The sequence below is a fragment of the Anoplopoma fimbria genome, chromosome 20, assembly GCF_027596085.1.
Source record: "Anoplopoma fimbria isolate UVic2021 breed Golden Eagle Sablefish chromosome 20, Afim_UVic_2022, whole genome shotgun sequence".
Lineage (NCBI taxonomy): Eukaryota > Metazoa > Chordata > Actinopteri > Perciformes > Anoplopomatidae > Anoplopoma > Anoplopoma fimbria.
Window position 1 is genome coordinate 17,361,940 of NC_072468.1, and position 26,486 is coordinate 17,388,425.

At 40.2% G+C, this 26,486-nt stretch overlaps 2 protein-coding genes across 2 annotated transcripts in view; both read left to right on the top strand.

Annotated features, from left to right (window-relative positions):
- Nucleotides 1–2,793: 2,793 nt before the first annotated feature.
- Nucleotides 2,794–14,059, top strand: slc2a3b (solute carrier family 2 member 3b). Its single transcript, XM_054621627.1, has 11 exons — nt 2,794–2,879; nt 2,991–3,142; nt 7,355–7,459; nt 7,855–8,015; nt 8,558–8,798; nt 9,492–9,654; nt 9,884–10,071; nt 11,058–11,162; nt 11,266–11,367; nt 11,461–11,664; nt 11,753–14,059. The coding sequence occupies exons 2-11, from the start codon at nt 3,119–3,121 to the stop codon at nt 11,993–11,995; spliced, it is 1,536 nt and encodes a 511-aa protein (XP_054477602.1). The 5' UTR covers nt 2,794–2,879; nt 2,991–3,118; the 3' UTR covers nt 11,996–14,059.
- A 1,726-nt stretch (nt 14,060–15,785) lies between these two features.
- The window catches only part of ephb6 (eph receptor B6), a 36,235-nt gene continuing 25,534 nt past the window's right edge, over nt 15,786–26,486 (top strand). Inside the window, 2 exon segments of the mRNA XM_054621587.1 lie at nt 15,786–15,891; nt 25,152–25,216. Of these exon segments, the coding sequence (XP_054477562.1) occupies nt 15,786–15,891; nt 25,152–25,216 (171 nt within the window).

Genomic DNA, 26,486 nt, shown 5'->3' on the forward strand with positions numbered 1-26,486 from the left:
TCTATGAAGAACTAAAGATCAGAGTTCATAGAAGAGGCCCACGGAACCTTCAAGATTTGAAGACTGTATGTGTGGAAGAATGGGCCAAAATCACACCTGAGCAATGCATGCGACTAGTTTCTCCATACAGGAGGCGTCTTGAAGCTGTCATTACCAACAAAGGCTTTTGTACGAAGTATTAAATACATTTCAGTAAGTAACTTTTTCCCTGTGTCATTCCATTTTATTACACATAACTTAATTTCAGAATTTATTTGTTTGGTTTTCTTTGTATGTATGGATTACTTGGGTTGTTACCAACATCTGGTGAAAATATCATGTCAATAGCACCTTTAGAAATATATTTACTAAGAAAAATGGTGACGTGTTCAATACTTATTTTACATGCTGTATGTAGTGGAGTGTAGGCAAAGAAGTGTTTTCTTTTCCTTAAATTTTAAGATACCAAAAAGAGAATTTCAGGGGAAAATTGTGAATTTCATGGGATTATTTATTGCGTTTGTCAATACTTGTTAGTGTTCTTTGAAATCACATTAAAACCTTTAGTGTGGTGCACTACTGTGGTCCCTATGAGCAAGACAAAGGAGGGAACAGGCTCAACTTGTTGACTTAAAAGTTTAAAAACTTGAATTAGTTAAACATTTAAATCCTGGATGATACATATGATTCATATGCATATTTACATATTGGGCTACTTTTTAAAAAAATGATATCATTGGCAAGAGTCAATGACATCCACACAGGCATTTTTTGTTTTTAGCTCAGGCTACAGGATGTGGTTTTTAATGGGCTTTGGGTGTGAATGTGGTTGTGAGTGTAATACAGATGGTGAGTGCTCCCCACCCCCTCTCTGTCTATGTCCCTGTGTATCCCTGTTTGCTCTTTGCAGATGTCTTATAATTTGATTTGCTCACTCAGGCCAGTTCACTGGAGGAGATGCTGCGGGATCGGTTTCCCTGGCAACGGCTCACAGGATCCAGATGGGATGCTGGGACAGAGAGGTCAACTTTCAGAAGAATGAATAAGTACTGTTGCAAAATCTTGGTGTTAAACTCTCTGTTAGTTCCTCTTTTTTGCGGTTATGTCAAGAGTGGATGACAGAATCGTTGTTGCACAGAACAGTATTACACACAGAAAGGGAGGGAGCCACGCACTCTTGACCAAACCTGACTGGCTTGATGCACAGTTACTGTTACAATAGATTTCCGGTCACTTCTTTCCAACTCATTGATGAATCACACACAAAATGAGGTTGGTCTGCGAGCTGGCCTCAGGAAATGTGTGAATAAAGCTTAATTTAGCAATAAAATACATATTCAAAGCAGTATGTCTGTCTATAAGGTCAGTCATGGTCAGCGGTGGAAAGGAATTAAGTACCTTTACTGTACTTAAGTACAATTTAAAGTTACTTGTAGTTCCATTTCCTTCTACTAAAAATCTATACTTCACAATAGGTATTCAACAATTTTGTAAAATACATAACCCACCTTAGGTTTAACAAAGTCTATGTTGATGACCAAATAGATGAAAATACTGATTAAAAATAATAACTCTTTTTTTGGTAGAAAGAAGCAGAAATATGAAGAGGTTATTGTAGGTCAAAATGACCATTTATTGGTATAGGGTCAATAACACAACAGACATACAAAAAACACTAAACCTGGGTTTAGAAAAGGAATCCTATTTTGGTTTAATTGATGGCCCGATACAGATATTAAAAAGAAAAAAAAAAATACAATGAAATAGGAACCCAACCTGCTCACCAAGTAAAGTGGATTTAAAAATGGCCCTGTTCACTCTGTAAAACTTATCAAATTCCAGACCTGGATTTAGGTGGGCTATGGAGATTAGACATAGTTGATGAAGAATTATGAGGGCTCCCCCATTTGTTTGCCACCCACTGAGCCGGTCTCATGATTTCTGCATGACAAGGCTTTGAATCTGTGCACATTGCCTTTTGTTCTCGCGCCCCGGTGGGCAGCCGACGGGTCAGCGGCAGCACAGAGGCTCCTTTCACCGGCCCCGTTTGTTCTCATTCTCTGCTCCGCACTGGAGGCTTACGCTCGCCCGAGCACGTCCCCCCCTTTCTGCAGCTCAGCGGGAATGCATCCGCGCTGATGCGTCAGACATTACGACACGACACGACACGACACGACACGACACGAGTTTACGCGAAGTGAATTGACTGGGTGGAATTTTGCGTGCGCTTTTTACGCACAGGGGAGCTTCCCTGCGCGTAAAAAAAAAAAATGAAACGTGCTGGTGAACTTGTACCACTTTCTATAAAAAACACACAGATAGGAGGGAGGGCTAAACATTTGCATTAGCATAGAACATCTGGACAGGACTGACTTACTGGATACAAAGGCTGACACAAATCCCACATAACGGTAATAAAAGACATTTATTCTTGAGCATGCCGATTAATTAGTGCGGTTTTTCAACGGTAAACAACCTATCCACATGTTAAATCCATGTCAGTATTGTCATTATCATATGACTAATTAGTAAAGTAACCTTCTGTGCGTAATACAACATGTTTTAAATAAAAATCCAGTAGAGCATCATCTGCAGCTTCATCGCACAATGTGGGTTATTGAAGTCTCTGCAGCCCATTAATTTGATATTTCATGCTTTGTATTGATAAAAAAAAAAAAAAAAACAAAGTGACAGTAATTTAATTTGAATAGAAGGCGTTACATCACTTTTCTCTCATTTGAGTTCATGATTAGAGAGAGCAGAAGAGGAGGGTGAATAGGAAACAGAGGGAGGGGTTTACTGTCATTTTGGGCACCGACTGCTGTGGAACTCAGTGAGAGTAGAAAAGTGCTCCACCCTACCTAGGTCTCTATTAGCTCTGTGGTTTATGATCCTTACTGGTATGAGCTATAGGACAGCTTCTCAGAGTCTTTACACATTTATTCTTAATTCACTATTAATTATAATGATAATTGATTATACATATTGTACTTTTGTTTATTTGTGTTCAGGTTTCTCTGCTATTTGCACAGAGGCGTGTGTGCTTAAGGAATAAGAGAGAGCTCCGTCTAAGAAGCTTCCTGCAAACCGAAAGGTTCCTGTAGTCTTTCTTCTTAATATCTTCTATCAAGCAGCAAAGATGGAGCGGATGGAGGACGACAAGGTAAACATCACTGTTTATAACTTCTATTGCTGCATAGGTTGCTGGTGTTGCTCTGTGTTAATTCTCCAATCTTATTTCATCATTTAAAACCTACATATGTGATACCGCTGTACAGTTTATGCACATGACTATATTCTTCTCAGATACAAACACATTACTTTAAGCTGTCTGTTATGGTTCCCAGTGGTCCCTGAGGAAGAGTGCCAGCCATTTTGCCATTGTTTGTTTTCTGAGCCTGTTTTGTGAGAACACGTCCTAATGAATAAGAGTGTGGTATTTACGAGTCACAGACTGGCAATTCTGTAATTTTCCGTTCTGGTGAGAGCAGGAGATGGGGTGAGAGTCAAGCAGTACAGGAGATGATTAAGAGAGAAAGAGTGAGACCTGAGGGTGGCAAGTTCGAACTTGTGTGTTTTGAGTTGGGTTTTTTTTGGGCGTAATAGTTAGGAAAGTGGGATGAGGGAATAGCAATATAACAAAAAGAGATCTGGAAACGAGGAAACAAGGATTTACAACTTATAACTACACAAATATAGTACACAGGGAATAGCTTTTGATGTTAGTGATACACTGGGGATATTTTAAGGTATTAATGAAATGGTGAACTTTGAATTTGAAAGCAATAACTCTTTGGCATTATAAAGAATATCTAAAGTGAATTTGCTTGCTATCATGTGTCTTTGCAAACCTTCCCTGTGGTTTATCTTTTGAAACATGCAGCTAATTTATTTGCATGGCTGGATACAAAGGCTGACACAAATCCCACATAACGGTAATAAAATACATTTATTCTTGAGCATGCCGATTAATTAGTGCGGTTTTTCAACGGTAAACAACCTATCCACATGTTAAATCCATGTCAGTATTGTCATTATCATATGACTAATTAGTAAAGTAACCTTCTGTGCGTAATACAACATGTTTTAAATAAAAATCCAGTAGAGCATCATCTGCAGCTTCATCGCACAATGTGGGTTATTGAAGTCTCTGCAGCCCATTAATTTGATATTTCATGCTTTGTATTGATAAAAAAAACAAACCAAAGTGACAGTAATTTAATTTGAATAGAAGGCGTTACATCACTTTTCTCTCATTTGAGTTCATGATTAGAGAGAGCAGAAGAGGAGGGTGAATACGGAAACAGAGGGAGGGGTTTACTGTCATTTTGGGCACCGACTGCTGTGGAACTCAGTGAGAGTAGAAAAGTGCTCCACTCTACCTAGGTCTCTATTAGCTCTGTGGTTTGAGAGCAGGAGATGGGGTGAGAGTCAAGCAGTACAGGAGATGATTAAGAGAGAAAGAGTGAGACCTGAGGGTGGCAAGTTCGAACTTGTGTGTTTTGAGTTTTTGTTTTTTTTGGGCGTAATAGTTAGGAAAGTGGGATGAGGGAATAGCAATATAACAAAAAGAGATCTGGAAACGAGGAAACAAGGATTTACAACTTATAACTACACAAATATAGTACACAGGCAATAGCTTTTGATTTTAGTGATACACTGGGGATATTTTAAGGTATTAATGAAATGGTGAACTTTGAATTTGAAAGCAATAACTCTTTGGCATTATAAAGAATATCTAAAGTGAATTTGCTTGCTATCATGTGTCTTTGCAAACCCTCCCTGTGGTTTATCTTTTGAAACATGCAGCTAATTTATTTGTTACTTAAGATTTACATATCACTTGTGTTAGTGTAACTACCCCCCTACCACATGACTACTAGCATGTACCCAAAAAAGCCTCCAGCAAAACATAAGCACAACGTTATCATAACCAAATATTACTTTCTTTAGTAAATATTTTTCCTTTTGGATGTACCGCACTGAAGAGAAAAAAAGTGTACAGGAACTGCTGCAAAAGTCAAGTTTATGATAAAAAAGACAAGTTAAAAGCAATATAGTCAAATAAAATAAAGAGAGAAAGTAAATACATTTTCTAAAACAGGTGGAAAAAAAGAAGTTTTAAGTTAAAGAGGCAGGGATGAAGATTGCAAGATGACATGAATGTGGAAGTTGAGTGTCAAAGAGTGTGTGTCAATCCAGAGACTGTCTTCTGAGTATTGAGAGAGACATGAACTGTTGAAACAAACTCCATGTGGTTTGGAGTCATTTTTTAAAAATGTATACAGAACTGTTTACTATTAAAGGGGAAACTGACCAAACATAGTTACAGGAAATGACCACATTAAGAGAGTAAAGCTTAGAAACTGAGGTTTACAATTAATTGGAAACAGCAGCTAAGAAAATAATTTCACACCAAGATCCATTTAGTAGCTGTCCTGGAGCTTTCAATCATATCACATGCTCTTCTTGAGCAGACAGAGCTTGAATTGTGCACTTTCAAACGCCCTCATTTTCTGAGCACTTTAAGTTCATTTTATTAAATCTGAGTTTTCATAATTGGTATTATTGTTTTATGTGGTTACATATTGATCATAACAATTTTAGTAGAATGCCATAGAATATGTTATAATTTAAATAAGTACGTAAAGTATATTGTAGTATACAGCTGCAGATATTGAGCAACATCAATTTACATGCTTGGCTGTTGCTTACAATATTTAAACACACACATCTAGAATGAATATGTTCCTGTGCAACCAAAATTCCTCACAACATGCTGACACAAACTCAGAGTCTGACACATTCAATAACACAATGTGCTCAGTCGGCCACTCCTTCATCAGAGTTGCTATAGAAGGAGGCTTAGCAACGCAATCGTTGTGTCTAAATCTCTTTCAACATAAGCATGTCTCTACCACAAGCACACACGTGTACACATAAAACCACACCCCCACATACAGTTTCTTCTCATCAGATCCTCTCTAGTGCGGTGCGACACCACAGACAAACCTGGAATGTTTTTAACCCCTTCAGGTTATCTGAGGTGATCTTGCACCAAACGTCAAACATGGCTTGGAAACTAATTTGTTGTTACATGTTAATGATTATATTCTCAAATGTTAGCTCCCTTTTTTATTCATTTTTTTTCTCTTTTAATATTTATCATGCATTTGTTTTATAACCAGAACTCCGTATTTCCCCTTCGCTGTCATTTTATCATGTCTGCAGCACTTCCTGTGTGCCAAACTGTCAAGATACCCTGTTTGTCACATACTGACTGTAGCACCAGAGCATTCAGCTTGTTTTAGTAATTATTATGAGACAAGGCCATGATGTCCCTGAGAAACACAATGTGGCTTGATTTCAACTGATTATCACTATCTTACTATGGTGAAATATTTTCAAGTTATTCATCACTTCATCCTATGTGTTGTTTAAGTAGAGGAAGACTCCTTGAACTGCCCTATGATTTCATTGTTTTCCCAATGAACATGTGATTTCATGACGTTGGGAGGAGTTTTATCCATTTATCTGTATTCTATCTGTCCAGATAGAATGCTGGTAAAACAATGGGACAAAGCGCATTTGCCTATCTTTGTGTCTGCCTTCTGACTTAAGTGCGATTATAAATTGTGAAACACAACTTATTATCTTGCAACATGAAGTCAGCTTTGAAACGGGGGCGGATTTTGAAAAGATTGTATGATTAAAATGGATTTCCTTTTATTAATAAGCTTAATTGGACCTTTAGACTCAGGATGAAAAAGTTCTCAGAAGGTTGGTGAATTAGAGTAAATGTAAAAGAGGTATAGTCTCTGGGTTGAAATTTCCATTTAGGGAATGCCACATACATATAGTACATGCCAACTTCATTAAACCAATTACTCCGTTTAATTCTGCTGGTTGGATACTTTAACATTTTGCAAATTTCACTCCCCAGCATGCCCTGCCGTTTTAGGGATTATTGTAAGGTGTATTAGCTTGTTATTATGAGTTAAACCTACTTTAATTCCAAACCAGCAGGGGAAAAAAACACTCACAATAGGATTCAGTCTTGTTCTCTCAGGGTGTCTTTAGCTACTTAGCTGAGAAATACCTCAGAGCTGCAAATCATGGAGCATGTGCTGTGTTGTAACACCTAGCTTTCATAGCAGTGCTGCAAGCTGCTAATGCAGAAAGCGGAAAACAAGGAGGGAGTTGTAAAAAGGCTCATTGTGTGTGTGTTACCAGTGTCACTATAAACAACAGGAGCTTTGTAGAGCCAGGGACAGGCCACGTCCACCACACAAACTGAGGGGGTGATTGTACATAAACTCCTTTCGCTCATTGTTTTAATCTTTCATATCCATTGTGTCTTTTCTTCTCTCAACAGCCGAAGAAGAAGTTGACCGCTTACCTTATCTACTGCGTTTCAACAGCAGTCATCGGCTCGCTGCAGTTTGGCTACAACACTGGGGTCATCAATGCACCCGAGCAGGTGTGAATGTGTGTGTGTTGGTTTCTGGATGAGACTTGTAATGTACGTTTAGTGTAAAGAGAGAGGGATTCATAACGGATCACTCATTTTCTAATATGAATATTGTTATAACCAAAATTACCCTTTTAATTGCAATCCTTTAATCTTTTTGTTCTGTATCTGAGGCCTAAACTAGAGTTATAGTCCTCGACATGTCTGGTCTCATTTGTAACCACATTGAAAGATGGCAAAGCTAAACCCACACTGCCCCCGTGTGGATGTGTCAGAAACTCACTCATCAAGCACAAGCTCTGTCACATCTGTTAGACATTAAATTAACTTTTTTTTAAACATAAAAAACACTTACTTAAAAGCAGCCACTTCTAATCCCGCCACTCTTTTCTGTGGTTTGACAGAAACTGCGCAGGTTTTTCCAGAATGTGTCGATTGACCGGTACGGGGAGCCTTTCAGCCCCGGAGCCAACACCATGGTGTGGAGCTTTGCTGTGGCCATCTTCAGTGTTGGAGGCATGGTGGGGTCTTTCTCTGTCGGAGTCATGGTCACCAAATTTGGCAGGTGAGAACATCAGGAATAGACACTGTGGTGCAGGAAATAGTTTAATGTAAAATGACAGACAGCAAATCAGTCCTTTCAGGATTATCAGTACACTTTTTCAATATGTGACTAATCTCATCAAAAAGTGATAAAAGCTATTTTGCTTTCTTTTAATTCTTTTGATTATTCAATTGACAGAACATTATTTGGCAACTTTAAAAAAAAGATTAATCGTTTTAGTCATTAATCTAGGTAAAATGGCAAACATTTGTTGGTTTCAGCCTTATAAATTTAAGGATTTTCCACTTTTCTTTGTGAAATCTGACAGCAAATAACATCTTTGGTTTTTAACTGTTCAACGAAAAAAAGTCATAAGAAGACTTCACCGTGGAGTCTGGGGGATTATGATTTTGACATTAGTTTTAATTGAGAAGATGATAATGATAATAAAAATAATAATTTGCTGCAGCCCTCATTTCCTTATACATACCATTTAGACATGCCTTTTATGGTTGCTTTATTTTACTCACTCATGTCCTTTCCTCCTTGTCTCTCTTCACCAGGCGTAAGTCCATGCTGATATCTAATATCCTGGCTGTACTTGGTGGGGGTCTCATGGGACTGTCGTCTCTGAGTGGATCTTTTGAGATGGTCATTATCGGTCGCTTGATCATCGGCGTGTTCTGCGGTCTGTGCACGGGACTGACACCCATGTACGTGGGCGAGATCTCTCCAACTGCTCTCCGAGGAGCCTTCGGCACGCTGCACCAGCTGGGTGTAGTTATTGGAATCCTGGTGGCACAGGTATGATGCTGTGATTATATAACTGTGATTATATTATTGATGCTCTTTATATTCGAGCGGATTTCTGTAGAATAATCTGGACCAAAGATATCAGCTAGGAATTTTTAGGAAGCGATATATGAGGCTGTTTCTTTCTAATATAAAGTCCATTGATCAGTTGTTTGACCAATAGATCACCATAAAAGACCAAAAAATGATCATCCTTTTTTTTTGTGAAAATATGATTACGAAATAATATATTAACTCTTAGTGGATACAGAAATGTACAAGAAAAATGTACCTGACCATAAATACAAAACATGTAACATTACAAGCATCTTTTCAGAATATTTTTTAGGAAATATAACTTTATTGTAACCAATCAAATGGTAATAAGTTGAATATCCACTTTACAATACAAACCAACACATATTGTATACTTTCAACGTTATTTTTTAAAAGCACAGTATAGCCAAATCTCTTCCATCTCTTATTATTTACATGACCGATCAATGGACAGTATATAAAGTAACTGGGAACAGCCCTGGACGATAATCTGATAAAGACAAGATTACTTGTAAATGTTTGGTGAGGTGAACAACGCATGGTACGCTGAAGAAGAGCTCTGCAACTTGTTTTAGTTTGATCAAACTGAAACTCACCTCATACGAGTCCATAATAAGTCTGTCTTCCCCTGTTATCTATCTATTTTAGATCTTCGGTCTCGAGTTTCTTCTTGGCTCAGACACTCTGTGGCCTCTGCTGCTGGCTCTCACCATCCTGCCGGCCATCCTGCAGTGCATCATGCTGCCTTTCTGCCCTGAAAGCCCCCGCTACCTGCTCATTGTCCTCAACCAGGAGGAGGAAGCAAGAAAAGGTCAGTTTTGAGACGTATGCCAACAAGATGGCAACATAAGGTTTTAATGAGACTGCATCTGGAAGTACTCTTGCATTTTTAATGATCTGCGGATTGAAGCATGGCCATGTGATTTATTAAAGTTTTACCACATGATGTTCCAAGACCCTTCCAGGATTTCTTTACATCACATCTGCACAATAATGTTCCTGCTTGCTCTCTATTGATCCATCCCTTCTTCTCTCTGTAGCGCTGGTGCGTCTGCGCGGCTGTGAGGACGTGAGCGATGATATTGAAGAGATGAAGGAAGAAGGGAGGAAGATGGCCTTGGAGAAGAAAGTGTCCATCCTCGAACTCTTCCGCTCCCCAAACTACCGTCAACCAATCATCATCGCTATAATCCTCCAGCTCTCTCAGCAGCTGTCTGGCATCAACGCTGTGAGTAAACACAGAGTCCTGTAATGGAGCACAGTGTTAGTGTTATGATCATCAAGTGCCAGTCCATGTCATATCATACATTAATCTTTAAAGGAGCATTCACTGAAATTATACAAATGTGTCTGACAAGCACATGATGAGGGAGAGGCTTCTTGGCTCCAGGCGATGTTAGATTGAGCGGAACAATCTAAGCCACTAAGGGTCGATGGAGGCGGCAAACACAATGGTATTTGATAGGTATTTTGTTAATAAGGTCATTTCACTGGGCTGACTAAATGTGTTAGCGTCCCCTCGTCTGACCTGACATTCACAGTAAAGCTGCAGCAGCCTGCGGCTAAAGTCTGCAACATTGACTGAACTGATAGATATATTAACACTCATGACCTACTCACCAGCACAGCAGCTAGTAGAGTTACATTATTTTACGAGTGTGAACGGATTCACATGTAGTAACAAACTCATCAGTAATCATAACCCAAGTCTGCAGTTCCCTTCAACTCTACAGAGTGTTTTAGAGTCAAAGCTCAGTCTTAGTTTTCTTTTCCACAAAGCTAGCTAAAAAGCTCTAAAAACATACTATACACTACCTACCCAGCACCAAACATACTATGCATATGTATGAAGATGCTTGTAAGTGCCACTGGCAGCAAAACACATAAACATAGACGAGCATTTAGCTGCTTAAGAGATACTGTATTTCTTTCAAGTTGATGTTATTCAAGACCAAAGAGAATGAATATTGAACTTGGTGGATGTAAACACAGATAAAAAAGATGTTGCTCCCTGTCTGCTGGAGCAACTGATGCTAGCACGTTAGCTTTATCAACTTTTAAAAAAGTGTTGAAATGTCAGTGTTATGTTTAAAGCTTGTTGCTCTGCCGCCAAGTGGCCATAACATCAATTAATCCAGGTTTTATTTTAAAGACCAGACTAATTTTGCTCACTAAAATAACTAGTTACTCATAATTATCTTCCTCCCCCTCCAGGTCTTTTACTACTCTACAGGTATATTTGCCTCAGCTGGTGTTTCTCAACCCATCTACGCCACCATAGGAGCCGGAGTTGTAAACACTGTGTTTACTATTGTCTCTGTAAGTTTCTGACTACACATTTGGTTTCTCATTACAAGGAATGATTTATATATATATATATATATTGGATTATTAATTGCTATTTTTCTTTATTTGACCCCAGCTCTTCCTGGTTGAACGGGCGGGGCGAAGGACGTTGCATCTGATTGGTCTGGCTGGAATGGCGATCTTTGCCATCGTTATGACGATCTCCCTGTCTTTGGTGGTGAGTGATGTGATGTGTTTCCTTAAAAGGTGTCCCTAATGCTCTCTCATTACATCTTGTCCTAACTCTCTTTATTTCTCTCTCTCTGAGCAGAAGGCAAACCAGTCTCTAAGCTACCTGGCCATAGTGGCTGTGTTTGGCTTTGTTGCCAGTTTTGAGATGGGTCCGGGTCCGATCCCCTGGTTCATCGTGGCTGAACTCTTCTCCCAGGGGCCTCGACCTGCTGCCATGGCCGTCTCTGGTCTCTCCAACTGGACAGCCAACTTCCTGGTGGGGCTGGGTTTCCCTAAACTGGAGGTATGGGCAACATTTACTTCATTAAAATCTTCAGCCCTACAAGCAGTTTTGTCATGTACTCACAGACATCTCCCTCTTCTTCTCTCAGGAACTGTGTGGTCCTTACGTCTTCATCATCTTCGCGGTCCTCCTCATCCTGTTCTTCATCTTCACCTACCTGAAAGTGCCTGAGACCAGAGGGAGGACCTTTGACGACATTGCTCAGGGATTCGCTTCCAGTGCAGGGAAACACTCCATGGAGACTGAGGCGGCGGTCGCCGGCCTCACAGAAGGCAAAGACCCTGCTCCCATGTCCCCCACAGACAAGGTTCCCATGGTGAATCTTCCTTAGAGAGAAGAAGGAGAACTCAGTGTATGATACAGACAACAGGTTCCCAACACATTGATATTGTAAGGAGTTATATCTCATAACACACAAATGTTGAGAGAAACCATGTGTTTAGAAAACGCCAACTAAATACAGTGTTAAAGATTCCCCATTTACAAATGCTAAATTGAATGACAGAATTCACTCTAATCCTGCTTTAAACATGGGGCCAAACTTAACTGAATTACCAGTACTTAATATTAGTTGACATCCCCGCTGCCAGCTCCACACATACTGCCATATAAGAGGATCAACATATGTTCAGTGTTAAGTCCCAGGTCTTCAGCTACCCCCAGTGTTAAAAGGTTGTGGGATTTAGGGGGTTTTATGTATTGAGGTCAAGCTTGAAAAGCCGGTTTTGGAGCCCCGTACTTTGACCCGAAAAAAGACTGACTTGCTGTCCTGTCTGCCTGCCTGCCTGATGTGCCTTGCTGCCAGGGGGAGGGAACCACGTTATTCCTCGTAGACAGAATAAACATAGAGGTGCTACAGAAAGTCCCTCTCCCCTTCAGGTGTACAAAAAAAGCTGACTACTGACTTGGAATATATATATTTAACCATGTAGAAGATAATAAATATGTCTCTCATCCTGTAGCATCCCCTTAGAGTACAGGATGTTTGTGTGTTGTTTGAAGTCATAAAAAAAATAGGGCGCTTCTGTAAATTAGTACTGTCTGCTTCAAGTATTTTGTTTGTATGACAACGAGGTGTAGTCTAACACTGCCAGGCCCTTAAAAAAAGTGTCCTTATAGGCTTTCTGCTCTAAAAAACACATCCTAACCTCCTGTGTTCTATGATTTCATTGAAGAGTACAGTCAGGGTGTCGTGGTGCAGTGGTTTATGCATTTCAGCAGTTGGGTACAAAAACTCAGGTGGTTACTACTTTTATACTCGGCTTCTTACTGTGGCATAGAAAACACATGAATCATAACTTCTTGAGGCTCTCTTGACATCAGTATGTAGCAGTAACTTCTGCACAATAGGTCATGAAATTAAATATCTTACATAGTGTTACATCAAATAAAAAGCGTTTGTCGGTGTTAAAACAGTTGTTTGAGAGATGCACTGAAACACATTCAAGTCTACTGATAATTAAATATAAAACCACACGTATCTCAGTCTAAACAATGATATGATATTAGCCACTTGGGATAGCGTTGTTAAATAAAAACACTAAATTAATTGTATTTTAACAGGCACAAAAGATTTCTTAAAATATTTTTTGGTTTCTAAATTGCCTGAAATCATGTGTATATATATCATAGAATCTCCTGTTACTGCATCATGATCAACTGTTACAGCACAGTATACATGCTTATGAATGTGTCAATGTTTGCACAGTTGCATCTTCCTCTTGGCACACACTCATAAGAAAGCACTTTTCAATGTTTGAGCTCAACAGTGTTTTAATTTGCACTTTGGCAGTCAGACTACTTTCTAATGATTTTTAGTTTATTTTGTGGATGGCTATCTGTAAATATACTTTATGTGTTAGGATATGTATGGTGTTTGGTTGTTATTTGTGCCTTATAATACTGTTTCATCTATGTTCTATCCACAGATTTTCTAGCACTGTTACAATGGTGAATGTCACTAAGTTGCTCAAAAGTAAACAGAAGTGAGAAGTTGAGGGTTGAATGTGCGTGCGAGTCACATAAGAGATAACCGTAACTGTTTTTCTATCGTACAGTCCTATGTTCTCGTGCTTTAATAGTACGAGTGACACTTGCTTTGAGAAACTAAAAAGGAAATAAAGTTGTCCATCTTTTAAGGGAATGTTCGACTTGCATTATGAGCATAAACAGTCTGTAATGCTACGAGTCAAAGCAATGAATGTTTAATGTAATGCAGTCTCTGTGCTTAAGTAAAAGTAAAAGAGGTTTGTCTGATATTCTGTCTGGGCTCCACATCTGCATTGTGGCAACTCCATGTCCTTTTTCTGCACCGCAGCAAAACCTCAGTCAGCTGTGCGGTTATACACTGTAGAGCTAACCATCCCTCTGAAACACTGAAATAAAGCCATGAGTTTAAAAGCAGACTTGAGTTTGGCTCTTCTGCTGCTGCTGCTGCTGCTGCTGAACAGTTGGGTTTAAAAAGATGTATTCATGATTGTGATGACTTGTTAGGAGTGCATGCGTGAGGAGAAGTTATGAGGTCAGATTTCCTCTTGGGTCACACAGTTTCATAAGCCAAACTAGAAGAACACACAAGTAGGGACGCAAAGAGAAATTTTACCCTCAAAGAGGAATTCCCCTGAAAATGTACTTTAACATCGCAGCTCTAAAGAAAACATTCTTCTAAAATTACAGGTCTTTGCTTTAGTTTTATGAGTGCAGTTGTAAGTGATGATTTTTTCAGGAAAGGAGACAAAAAAAAACATTAGGGCTGCAGCTAACAATTATTTTCTTATTGCTTATATTACAGATTAATTTTCTCCAACGATTTATAATTTGGTCACAAGTTGCCAGAGCACATGATGACCTTTTAAAATCTTTAGATTTTTACTGTCACTGAAGACCAAGAGAAGCAAAACATAATATCATTTGAAAAGCTTATTAAAAGCTTATTAAAAGCTTTAAAATTTAAATAAGCTTATCAATTGATCAAAAGTTAACAATGAACTGATTAATCAGCCAATCTTTCCATTCAAGATGGCACAGGGAACAAGTTCTTGCTGAACATACTGACAACGAATTAAGAAGTTTTAATTCCCTGCTTAATGACTGAAGGACCGTGAACCATCTCCCTCTTCAGTTTAGCTCTCGGAGCAAAGAGCCTTTGGTAGAGGGCCCCCGGCAGGCTGGGAATGGGGCCATCTAACTGTGTCAAGCCAATAGGCAACATCTCCCTGCAAGAGTCGACTGAAGTCTTACTCAATGCAGTGAACTGGGGCATGAAAGCCCATCAACAAGCTGCAGTACCTCAGTCTGACCAGCGAGTGGCGTGCGTGAGCCGGAGGGGTTTTCAGCTACGTGTGTTTGAATGCCGTGTGTGTATGAGTGCGTGTCTAGATACTGTCTGGATGAGCAATCCTGTGAGGCTAGGAGTGTGTCTGAGAGACAGAGGGGAGAGGAAGGGAGGGGGGGGGTGTTAGGAAGAGGGAGGATGAAGAGCATCCAAAAATGTGTCTAAATTATAATAATTTACCATAAAAGGTAGAACTGAGAGAGATCAAGGGGGAAAAAAAGGAAAAAAGAAGTTTGGCACTCTCACATGCCACAGCTTGAAAAATGCAAGTTAGCACAGCGTCCAGACATGTGAGGGATGCCTCGGTTTGAGGAACAGTCTGCCAGTCGGCCTGGCTGAAATGTGTACTAGGCGTTTTGAGGAGAGCTGGAACCGATGTCATTCGACGTGTCTAGACAGTTGTTTTAAGAGACCGGACAAACTTGTTTATTAATTTTTCCACTTCCTTCTCCCTCTGTCACTCTCTCTTGTTGACTCTCCCTTGCTTTTTCTCTCTGTCTTTGTTTCTCTCAAATATAAACAAAAAAGAAAAACTCTCCCACTTTCCTCCTCTCACCCCGTCTCTCTGACAACAGTGTTTTGTTTACCTCCTCTATTGGCAGTGTACTTATTGTATGTGCTGCTCTGTAAATATTTTTCCTCCTCCCCCCCACTCCTCCCTTTCTCTCTCTCTCTCTCCCTCCCTCTCTCGGATAAAGGGAGCAAACAGACTCCACCCCCTCTCTCACCCCCCTCTCCCTCTCTCTCCCTAGCTCTGTCACACATACTCACTCTATCTCCTTCTTTCATGCTTTCTCCCTCCCTCTCTCTCTGTCAGTGTCATTCAGTAGTGGAGATGTGGAGTGTCTTTCTTTCTCTCTGTCTGTTTTTTCAGCCCAATTCAGCTGAGGAAGGTAAGAGCTAAACTTTTACTTGGGTTTTAAATTCATGGTTGCATTGTGTGTGTGTGTGTTGACGTGAGAATAGCGGGATTAAGAGTTTGCACAGCGCTCCCATCATGTGCTCATAATGAGCCCACAAGTGAAGGATGGAGACTTGGTATGCGTCAGTAGTGGCTCTCTAAGAATGTGGCTCTCTGGGAATGTTGGGCACTTTGAAAATGTGTGAAACTGTGGCAAGTTAGGGTAAGGCTGCAACAACACAAAAAAGTCTGATTAATTCTCAATTTATGGGGCCTCACCTCCAGCTTGGGACCCCCTGAATAATTACCACCTTTCCCCCTTGCTCACACAGCCCTGTGTTCGTTAATCTTGTGTGTTGTGTCTGAGTGCATCTGTGTATATGCCAATGTTTTTGAGTGCCACTGGCAGCAAACCAGATACCACTTTGTTGGCATGGATGTGCCAGGTGCGTGCCGGGGCCTATCAAGCTCCCGCAAACAAAAGAATATGGAAATGAGGTGGGAGACAAATGCATAATAAGTTGCATAACCCGCTTCTCTTTCACATATTAACCCCTGTGTCACTCATGATCTCGTGGATGTGACAGCCCGAGACCCCTGCCCCCTCTAAGGCACTGTTATCAGTGTGCCCCTTGTCTACAGTCTCCACAATGAATGTGCTCTGCTCTTAACTCCACACACTTTGTCTACAAAGGCTACACGGACATTTTGGAGATCTACAAAAAAAAGTAAAAAAGTGTGTGAGTGAGTCAGTCAGTAATGAATAGGGAGACCAAGAGAATGTCTGGAAAAGCTACCAGTAAACCTGAAATTAATTTAATGACTCAAACTGCCTTTAACTGATGTGTGTGTGTGCAACTGTATATGTGTGAATGTGTATTCTTATAGGTGTTTCTGCTCCTTGGTTTCAGCAGGCAGTACACAAATTACTTTCAAAGGATTTGGCTGCGTGTCAGAAAGAGCTGCACCTGTTCACGCTCATCTCCCATAGGCTTTAGTTTACTGCGAGGTGTGTGTCAGTAAAAGTCTAAAACAGAGGTATCTTATATGTCAGCCTCATGCCACAGATTCAAGCTGCATTTGTAACAGATGGCCTGGACTAAGATGAGACAGAATGATAGAGAGGGAGAGAGGCTGCACAGTGCCACTGGCCTACTGACTCTGTTTGTGTAATTGAAATAGAGCTCTTCGTAATACAGTATTAACCCAATAGCATGGACGTCCATATAAATCCACATAAATTGAACCATCTAGTTATGACACAGAAGGAGGATTTGGCGTCTGCTTCGGCTTTGATTGCAGTAAATGACGTGTCTGTCTGGACTCACTGGCTAACTGATACTACTGTTTGTCTTTCTACTGTTTATTGTCTGACTAATGCTTTTGAAGTATGTGTATCCACCATAACAACCCCTATTCTTGTCTGCTTTCCTGCCACAAACCATAAGGAAGTGTCATTTTAAGCCTTAAATTCTTGCTGTTATGAGTATGAAAGCTAGTTTTCTGCCTCTTTGCATGCAGACAAACTGCAGTGTGAGTGGCAGGGTGTTTGATTTATCACTCTCACTAGCTGCCTGTGGAAGTGTTGACACATTCGCCCACATGCATTGTTGATGTGAGGTACTGTCGAGAAGCCACATGGCTAGCCTCTAAATTGTTGGATCTGTGTCGAGGATTGGATTAACACACCACACTGAAGGGGGAGGTCTGTGCAAGAGGCACACCTGATGGCCCTCCAGCGCTTCCCATCATGGATGAGTGTTGATGCTGACGGAGCTATGCAGATCCTAAAATTAACCGTCTGTCATACCATGAAAAGGGTATTGATCCTGATTATACCAAAAGGCAACAGGTTGCACAAACTATAGACTAAATCTTTACCAGTGACAAAACGGTTTAAAAAGGGGAATGAATCCAATCAAGGAAAAAAAAAAAATTGCAGGTGTTATCTGCAATGGTGAAAAGTAAGTAAATATTTATGCACACAAATCAATCAATCAATTTCCCTTTTACAATATTTTTTACTTGTAACATTGGTCCTCTGCATTTCATTTAAGTGGGTAACATTGTCTTTTGTTCAATCCACAACATTTATCTGACAGCTACAGCTATTTTCAGATGTCACATAAAATAAAATGATGAGCTTTTACAATATTTCGACAATGCTTTGTTAATTTATATAAACCCAATGGTTCCCAGTGTTTTGCAATAATAAATTAGCCTAACGTTAGCCTACTCTTTACACATTACTCATTGAAAAAAGTAATTACTTTACTAATCACCAAAGTTACAATTACAAGTGACCTAACTGTCGTTACTCCACCCAGCACCACCAAAGGTGCCTTAACCACATCAACTATTTTGTATTTAATGTGTTTAAAACTAGGAAGACTTACTGACCGTCCAGCAGCTAGCTAGCTAGCTTAGCCCCAGTGACTGCAAACAGCTCCTGAGGAGGTCTGACCTCAGCTTCGCGGTTGGTTAACTGTACAAGATTAAATTAGCTGTATTTAACATTCTCAACATAAAAATAAATTATATATATATATAAAGATATAGTGGCGGTTGGTTACTCCTCAGGGAAGCACTTTCAGCACTTTGGCCTATTGATTTGGATAATTTGATTCCAACTAAATAGTAAACGTTAGCATTAGCTATGAGCTGCCAGCTTGCCGTTGACATGTTGAGTGCCGTTGAGAGGCAATTGAAATGCTCCCAAACTTCAATCTTCCACCTTTCAACTCAATTAGCATTAGGTGGCTCCTGAAAGTAAAATTAATCATACTCGTGAGTAACGTTAGTAAGCCAGCTAAGAACACATAACATCTGTAGAAGACAACTTTTGGAGTACCAGGAGTTGCATTTCTCCTCTTTTGGTAGAAGCTAATCACCTCCAGACAGACCTGCTCTTGCAGCCAAGCTAGCAAGTCTCGGAGCTGTCTATCAACGGAAGGCTGAGAGACCAACATCGATTAATCTAGCAACTAAGCATCACAGCAAGGCAGCGAACAAGCCAACAAAAAGTCAAACTAACAGAGGTTTACAGAGATAAGTAACTGTTATAGATTTGCTGAATTTCAAATTGTTATAGCCAATACTACATAGTGGAAAAAATTATAATTTTACTGTTACAGATAAAAGTTACTGCCCAACACTGGTGGTGTCTTGGGGCCCATTGACATGTTTTGGATATCCATTAGTTATTAGCACACCATTTCCCCTCTAGCTAAACTTCTCAGATGGTTTCACTTAAACAACTGCTTTAGGCCTAAAGCAAAAAACAGATAAACCTCTAAGAAATTAATACAAATGTGTTTTGCAGAACTGCTACTCACTAGTCACTTGTTTCTGGCTTTAACTGGATATTAATTAGGCAGATTACTCTCTTTGATCCTGGGTGTAGTAAGCCACTTTTTCAGGACATGATGAATAAGAAATAAGAAAATAAATGGCATGCTTGTCACAGTGGGAGTGCGGGAGGACGGATGCCACTAACAGCCCTGAAAAGCTTTCTGTTCCAGTCCCTCTTGCCTGCATGTGTACCGAGCTGCAGAAAGAGAGAAATCACATGCTGGTGTGAAGTGGAGGAAGCAGCATCCCCATCATTGACACTGCAACACTACACTGTGGCCAGGCTTTATTTTTAGCTGTGTTTATGCATGTCATTTTTAAAAGCAACATAATTTTCTGTAGCTGTCGAGAGCTCCGTAATTCCTCACATGAATCACATAACTGCTGTTTGAGTTATAAGAGGTTGAAGCCGTCAGGCGGCTGCGAGCCGAGACTCTCTGCTTTGAGTCAGTCAGTGTCGAGGCAGAAAGTGTCATAGATAATATGCCTGTGTGGACGGGCAACAAATTAGAGCCAAAAATGTAATTGAAAGATGAATGTGTGGTATGGACTGCTGCGACAGAGGAATGTAGTTCGCCGTTTTGAATTTCACATTAGAGCTGCACTTAGCAGTTTGCATGTTGGCTTCAACTAAACAGCAGGAGAGCAAAGTTTGATTGTTAAAGGCTTTACTATTCAGAAATGACAGAAATGAGATTACACTAAACTGATCTGCTCTCAGATTTACATTCCTTCTCCTTAGTGGCTGTTCAGGGTGTAGATGGTGAAGAAAATGTGTTTTTAGCAGGTTCTGTTTCTGATAAGTAAATCTAGATTCATTGAGAACTCAGTACTTAAGGAGAAACTTTTGTATTTTTATTTTATATTTCCACTCTGAATACATTACTCTCATCCAGCAAACATTAAGGTAGGGGGACGGACTAAATTCTCTGCTGTAACACCATTTAGGAGTATTTTTCCTAAGTGTTTATTGGCTTCATTTCTGACAAATCCAAACATTCTTAGACCTAAAATACACAACAAAATGTGTTTAAGCTGTTTCAAAATGAAATGTCCTCTGATCAAAAAAGAGGAGAGTGAAGTCTAGGAAAATAAAAAATGGTCTAGGAAAATAAAAAATGGTTTGAAAGTATTTTGGGAAGTATGCTTATTGCATAGAGTAAGATGAGAAGATTGATTTGATACCACTCTCTAACGTCTATATGGTAAATATGGCACCACAAGTTAGCTTAGCATAAAGGCTGGAAACAGGAGGAAACGGCTAGCCTGGCTCTATAACAAAATCTGCCTACGAGCACATTAAAGGCTCCGGATTATACATGTTGTATATCATTTGTTCAATCAAGAAATACTCAGGCACATGATGAGCCATAAAACCACAAATTGTCGTTGTTATAGTTCTGATTTTGTACGGATTAAACAAACAGTATTTTGTGAGTTTTAGAGGGTGCTGCTCTCTATGACTTTTCATTCTGCCTTCGAGTGTAGCCGTTTGGAACAACGAGGTCACACAACACATAATATGAACTAGTTCTTTTCTAATATAACCCTGCCCTAGCTCATGGTACGAGAGCGTATAAGCTTCGCAAACTGTCAAACTATTCCTTTAAGATGTAGTTCCCCAGATGGTAACCTTACCAGTCTTATTTTTTGTAACTGTCTTGTAATCAAGCACTACAGTCAGTTTTGGCTAAATGTCCTCCTACCTGTGCCTGTTGCTGCTTGTTCAGCGACTCATTGCAGGCGTTGCTCTGTCATCTAACCTGGCTTAAGTGCTGTTTGTTTCAGCTGCACTTTCAACCAGCAACGCCAGAGAAAACTCCCTTTGACATGTGCATGCTTATTTCTGGAATCGCGTTAATCCCCCTCTTTCCTCACTCCTCCACCCTCCTGCTCCCTCTCTGTCTCGGCGTATCACTCTCTCGTTGTGGTTGTTTGTAATGATGGTTTGGTGCAGGCCTTGTCCTTGACTGACTGTCTGTGGGTGGGAGCATCTGGAGCGTATAAAAAATGGGTGGAGACGGGTGGATGAGTGGACAAAAGACAAAACACGTTCTGACCGCCGCTCAGAACGCTTGCAGGCACTGTGGGAATTTTTGTTGGATATGTGTGTGTGTGCATGTGTGTGTTCCTGTAGCTTGGTGTTACCTTTGAGCTCAGTGACTCTGTGTACACTTTGCAGGTGCGTTTACTTGGGTGTTAAGGCATTTAACACACTCTAACCTATGTTAATATTAACACCGAAATTCTTTGCAGGATTTCAGGGGGTCTCTATTGCCTGGAAAGTGTGCGGTAATGTAGCATACATCCACCGTCAGAGAGGCGCGACATTAACAACAGCACTACACTTAGTGCTGGAGAGTGTCGGCGCATGCATGACCACACAGAGAGGCAAAGTGTTGGGCAAAGAGAGATGGATGTAGAGAGGGTCACTCAGCTGAAGTGAACACTCCAGGGGCAGGGAGGGACAGTCGTGAACTAATGCAGGACACCTCTGCACAATAAAAAAGGGCATGTACACCCACGCCACACACAGAAAGAGGGGGGGGGCGTAAAGCATGAAAGAGGCATATTCATATGCACAAAAATAATCCTCTCCTCTTCTCATTCTCATAATCCTGCCTTTTTCATTCTTTTGTCCCCTCTTTTTCTCTCTTCGTGTATCAAAGCATTTCAGAAACAAAACAGCAGATCTGGCATCAATAATGGAGAATAGCGTATCTCCTTATTACGTACAGAGATGCCTACCCCTGCTGTCACTTTTTAGATGAATAATACACACATGCAGAGAGGCGGGAGATGAAAGGGACAAGGGACAAGATGGAGGTAGAGAAAGGGGGAAAGGTATGGAGTGGAGTGAATAAAAAGACCAGAGTGGAGCAGGAAGACGTGAAAGACAGCGTGCATTAACACAGCACTCAGGTCCAGATTGCAGACTCAGCACTTCTCCAAACTGTCAGGGACAAACTTTGAGTGTCTCGGCCCTCAGATGGACCAATAACAGAGATGCTGTAGCGCAGTTCTCTGAGAGTTAAATAAAGGGGCTTTTACTGCCAAGTGGACCTGCTAGCAAATGTCCCTCTCTTTTGTTCAACTTTGTCTCGCACACACACACAAGATCCGGTCATGATGCCTTAGCTCAAGCTAATCCTTGAAAGGTGTGTGTAACGCAGCACTCAATGCTTATCCAAGGATGTCGAGGTGAATTATTCAACTTACTAATGTCACGCAATGAGACACGCATGAAGCTCTTTCAACATCGCTCCATGTAATCCTCATGTACAGGTCAGGATTGTTGCAGAAACAGCAGAGGCAACATGAGGACCTGGGGGTCCCCAAGGCCATACGACAAGAAACTAAATAGTAGAGGCATAAATATTAATGTCAAAATAGTTTGCTGTAGATTATTTATGCATGATTCTGCCCCGAAGCTCAGGGTTAATTGAATTTGGAATGACACATTTGCAGCATTTGTATGTGTGTGTCCTTATCTGATATAAATAGGATTGTGCTTAATGAGGTCAGAATGCATGACATATAAGTGTGTGCATTTAATGCATGATATGTTTCTACCTAATTTTTTTTTTACTAGACCTTGGAAAACTAGTCAATAGGCCGTTTCCTTGTCTTCTCATACACCAACAGGTGTTGTTAATACACATCCTTTATATTAATAAGGGTAGGCTAAATAACAGAAACACCTCTTTGTATAATGCAATGCTACTCTCCCCAAACTAAATCCTCCAAACTGATCATAAAGTTGAATCATCACCTCTCTGAAATGAGTACTGCTGTATTAGACTGCATTTGTTTTAGCTAGGTGTACCTAAAATAAATTAGCCACCAAGTGTAACATTCTGTAGAAGCGTAACACATGCTTACAGATGTATCAAACAATGCAGGGAAGGTGAGACACTAATGGAAATCACCATTCTTGTGAAACATTCAAACGTGAATTCAGTTTTCTCCCTGTTGATTTCATCCCGATCGGCTCTACGAATCCAGCCGCCAAGCTGTCCAGACATACGCTGCTCTAGAAACTATTTATTCCGATGCCTGTGGCTGCATATATAATCCTTAGCTGTCACAGTCCATTTGTGTACTTTTCTTGATACAATTCATATCACTCCAAAATCCTGGAGGATCTCCATGGAAAAATGTGTGAATTTAGTAAGATTGACATCAAGACAAGCTAGTGGGTGAAAACAGATAGACAGACTGGAGGGGAGGGGGGCTTGTAAAATGAAAAAAAGAGAAGGGAAATGAAGGACTGGAGGACAGATTTGCAGGGTCTCCATCTGCGAGTATAATCCTTTAAAAAAATCTGTTTAAAGCACAGTCAGAGAGCAGAGAGGTGAGGTTGAATTTATGTCATAAGCCACAAAACATATCAGTCTCTTGTTATTTGTTTGATTTATGAAGAATACAGAGAGATTCATTACGAGTGTGCGAGCTTGCACACCTGAGAAATAAAAAACTGATCTCAGTGAATCACTCGTGCTGTGGCGAGACAGGGTACCTTTTCAAATCCCATCCGGTGTGTGTGTGATGATTCTGTAGATAATACTTTTCTGCCGCTCTTTGTCTGCTTTTCACGGAGAGGAATAAAGCCTCCTTTCTCTCTGCTGAAAGATTGTGTGACGTGAAATGGAAACGATAGCATGAAAATTGTATGACAGCAATGAGAAGAATAATTTATTTGTAAACAGAAGCGGATGGCTGCCGCCTTCCTCAATGCTCTGTGTGCGTGCGTGTGTCAACAGCCCTTTACGTGATTAGTGTTGTGCTTGATGAAATCAGGCACTGCATACTTTTTCCCATTAACTCCATCTGTGCGAGCATCCGAACCTGAAGTCGGATGCCACCTCTGTGTGCACAAGAAACTTTGGCCTGCTTTCAATCGGCGGCTCTTCAACAGAGAACCGAGCGCAGACTTTCGCAGACTGAAGGAACAGCAGCCAGCACGGTTTTGGAATACTAATGGCAAATTCAAGGGCTTCAGTTTTGTGTGGGAAGCTGCCATGTGTCAGCACGCAGCACTCAGCATTAAAGTCACTGTGTGTGTGTGTTTGTGTGTCTCTGTGTGTGTGTGTTTGTGTGTGTGTGTGTGTGTGTGTGTGTGTGTTTGTGTTTGTGTGTGTGTGATCTTCTTGCCAGCTTGCTTTTTAAAGCACTTAAACCTAAAAGCAAATTATGGGAAAATACACTCCAACATTCACTCTAAATCACTGGAAATGAGCAAATGTCTGTTAAAACCTGATGCAAAAGGGAAACAAAAACACTGTACAAATCGCCCCGCCACAGAACGATGGAGGTTCCCTTTGGGCCAGGCTACAAGAAGCATCAGCTTGCTAAGTTTCAACAAAAAGTGACAGTATCTGTTATGTCCTTTTAAAGTTGGAAAATGTGACCTTTATTCACGGTGCCACATCAGGTCAATCAGTTACATTTTTTAAACACCGGAACATTGTGCCAAACTGCATCATCACTCAGACTCAGTTATTAGGTTTGACAGATGCACACAGCTGGAGCGCTCCATGATTTTATTGCGAGGGGAGAAAAATAAACCTGGACTTGTTTCTCAGCCAGTAAAAGGTTAAAAGACTGTTAACCCTAAAAACAAGACTTCACAAGTGCGTCTCAACTCCAGCAGTACTGGAGCCGATCCAAGTTTTAGCTCTTGATGGCATGGCAGGATCACAGTCAGTGATTCAAGCCTGGAGAGAACATCTCATGATTGCATTTTGTTTCACAGTCACTTATTTAACACTCACTCTGTTCAAGTTCAACTCTTGAGCAGCAATCAATAGCATTAAATCGAAAGCTTGAAGAGCTTGAAAGTACATCTTGTTTGTCTGTTTTCTCACACGTTGTCCTTGTCTCTGCTTCCTTTCATGTCAGTGATGCTGCTGGACACAACAGAGTCTACCTCAGAGCTGGGCTGGACCACCTATCCAGACACGGGGGTAAGCAGAGACCTCACTTTCTCTGTGTGCTCTCCAGCTGTTGGAGCATTAAAGCATTCATGTTGGGGGCCAATCGAATGTGTTGCGCACATGTTACACATGGTTACGTTTAAATGTACGGTTTAATCACATTGTTGGTTGGGCTTTGTGGTTTTACTCTAATGAGGGATTAAACACAAGAATACTTTTCACATTAATTTACAGTAACTGTCCTGTTGGGTAACTGATGCTAAGGTAAAAGTTTAAGATAATCTGCTGATTTTTTCTTGATTAATCAATTCATTGTTTCAGAAATAGGGAAACAATGTGCATCACCATTTCCTGGAGCCCAAGTTGATGTACTAAAATGGTCTTTATTTGTCTGACTATCATTCAGAAATATTCAGTTTACAATAATATGAGACAAAGGAAAGCAGCAGAGTATCATATTTAAAGTGCTAAAACCATGAGATGTTTGACTTTGCTTGAAAAATCAATGTTGAAAATAATTACCTATTACATTAAAGTTACATTTAAAGGATGTGGGTAAAGTTTCAGTAGAGATTTATGTTTGTTCATTAGTAGGGCTGCACCATCTTGTTCAATTAGTCAACTAATTGCTCTTAGTAGATTAAGATTTCTTTAGTTGTTTTTTTATGTTTTTTTCTTGCTGAATGACTTATTTCCAAGACAAAAAAGCACATGTCTGGTAAAAAACAAAATTTAAAGTGGTACTTACAGTACCAGTCAAAAGTTTGGACACACCTTCTCATTCAACTACTTTGAAGAATCTAAAATATAAAACATATTCTGGTTTGTTGAGCATTTGTTTGTTTACCACATAATTCCACATGTGTTCCTTCATAGTTTGGGAAAAAAAGAAAAAAAAAAAGAAAGAAAGAAAGAAAGAAAAACCATTGACTGAGAAGGTGTGTCCAAACTTGTGACTCGTACTGTATGCGTGAATCTTTGTGGAGAAACTCAGTTTTACAGATCCGTCAACAAAAACGTCTCAGTATTAGTCTACAAAGAATTAATTTGATCGAGGACAGCCCTGTTTATTAGGTGAGTCATGGTTAAATATCCTGTATGTAATTATGAGGACAATTTAGTTACACCGGCCGTATAATCAGAAAAAAGACTTACCATCTCTGTGCTTCTCAATCAATAGTAATTGGTATTATAAAACATATATGATATATCCATTTCCAAGCTGGACTTTTCAAAAATAACATTTCCCATGCCTGGATCTCAATACTCTGCTCTGTAGATATGTTGATTTGGCTTAAAC

Excerpts from the sequence above, each read along its gene's own strand:
- slc2a3b (XM_054621627.1), top strand. The coding sequence starts at position 3,119 with ATGGAGCGGATGGAGGACGACAAG. Across the intron at positions 7,460-7,854 it reads TCATCAATGCACCCGAGCAG|AAACTGCGCAGGTTTTTCCA; the intron begins GTGTGAATGTGT and ends GTGGTTTGACAG. Across the intron at positions 9,655-9,883 it reads GGAGGAGGAAGCAAGAAAAG|CGCTGGTGCGTCTGCGCGGC; the intron begins GTCAGTTTTGAG and ends TTCTCTCTGTAG.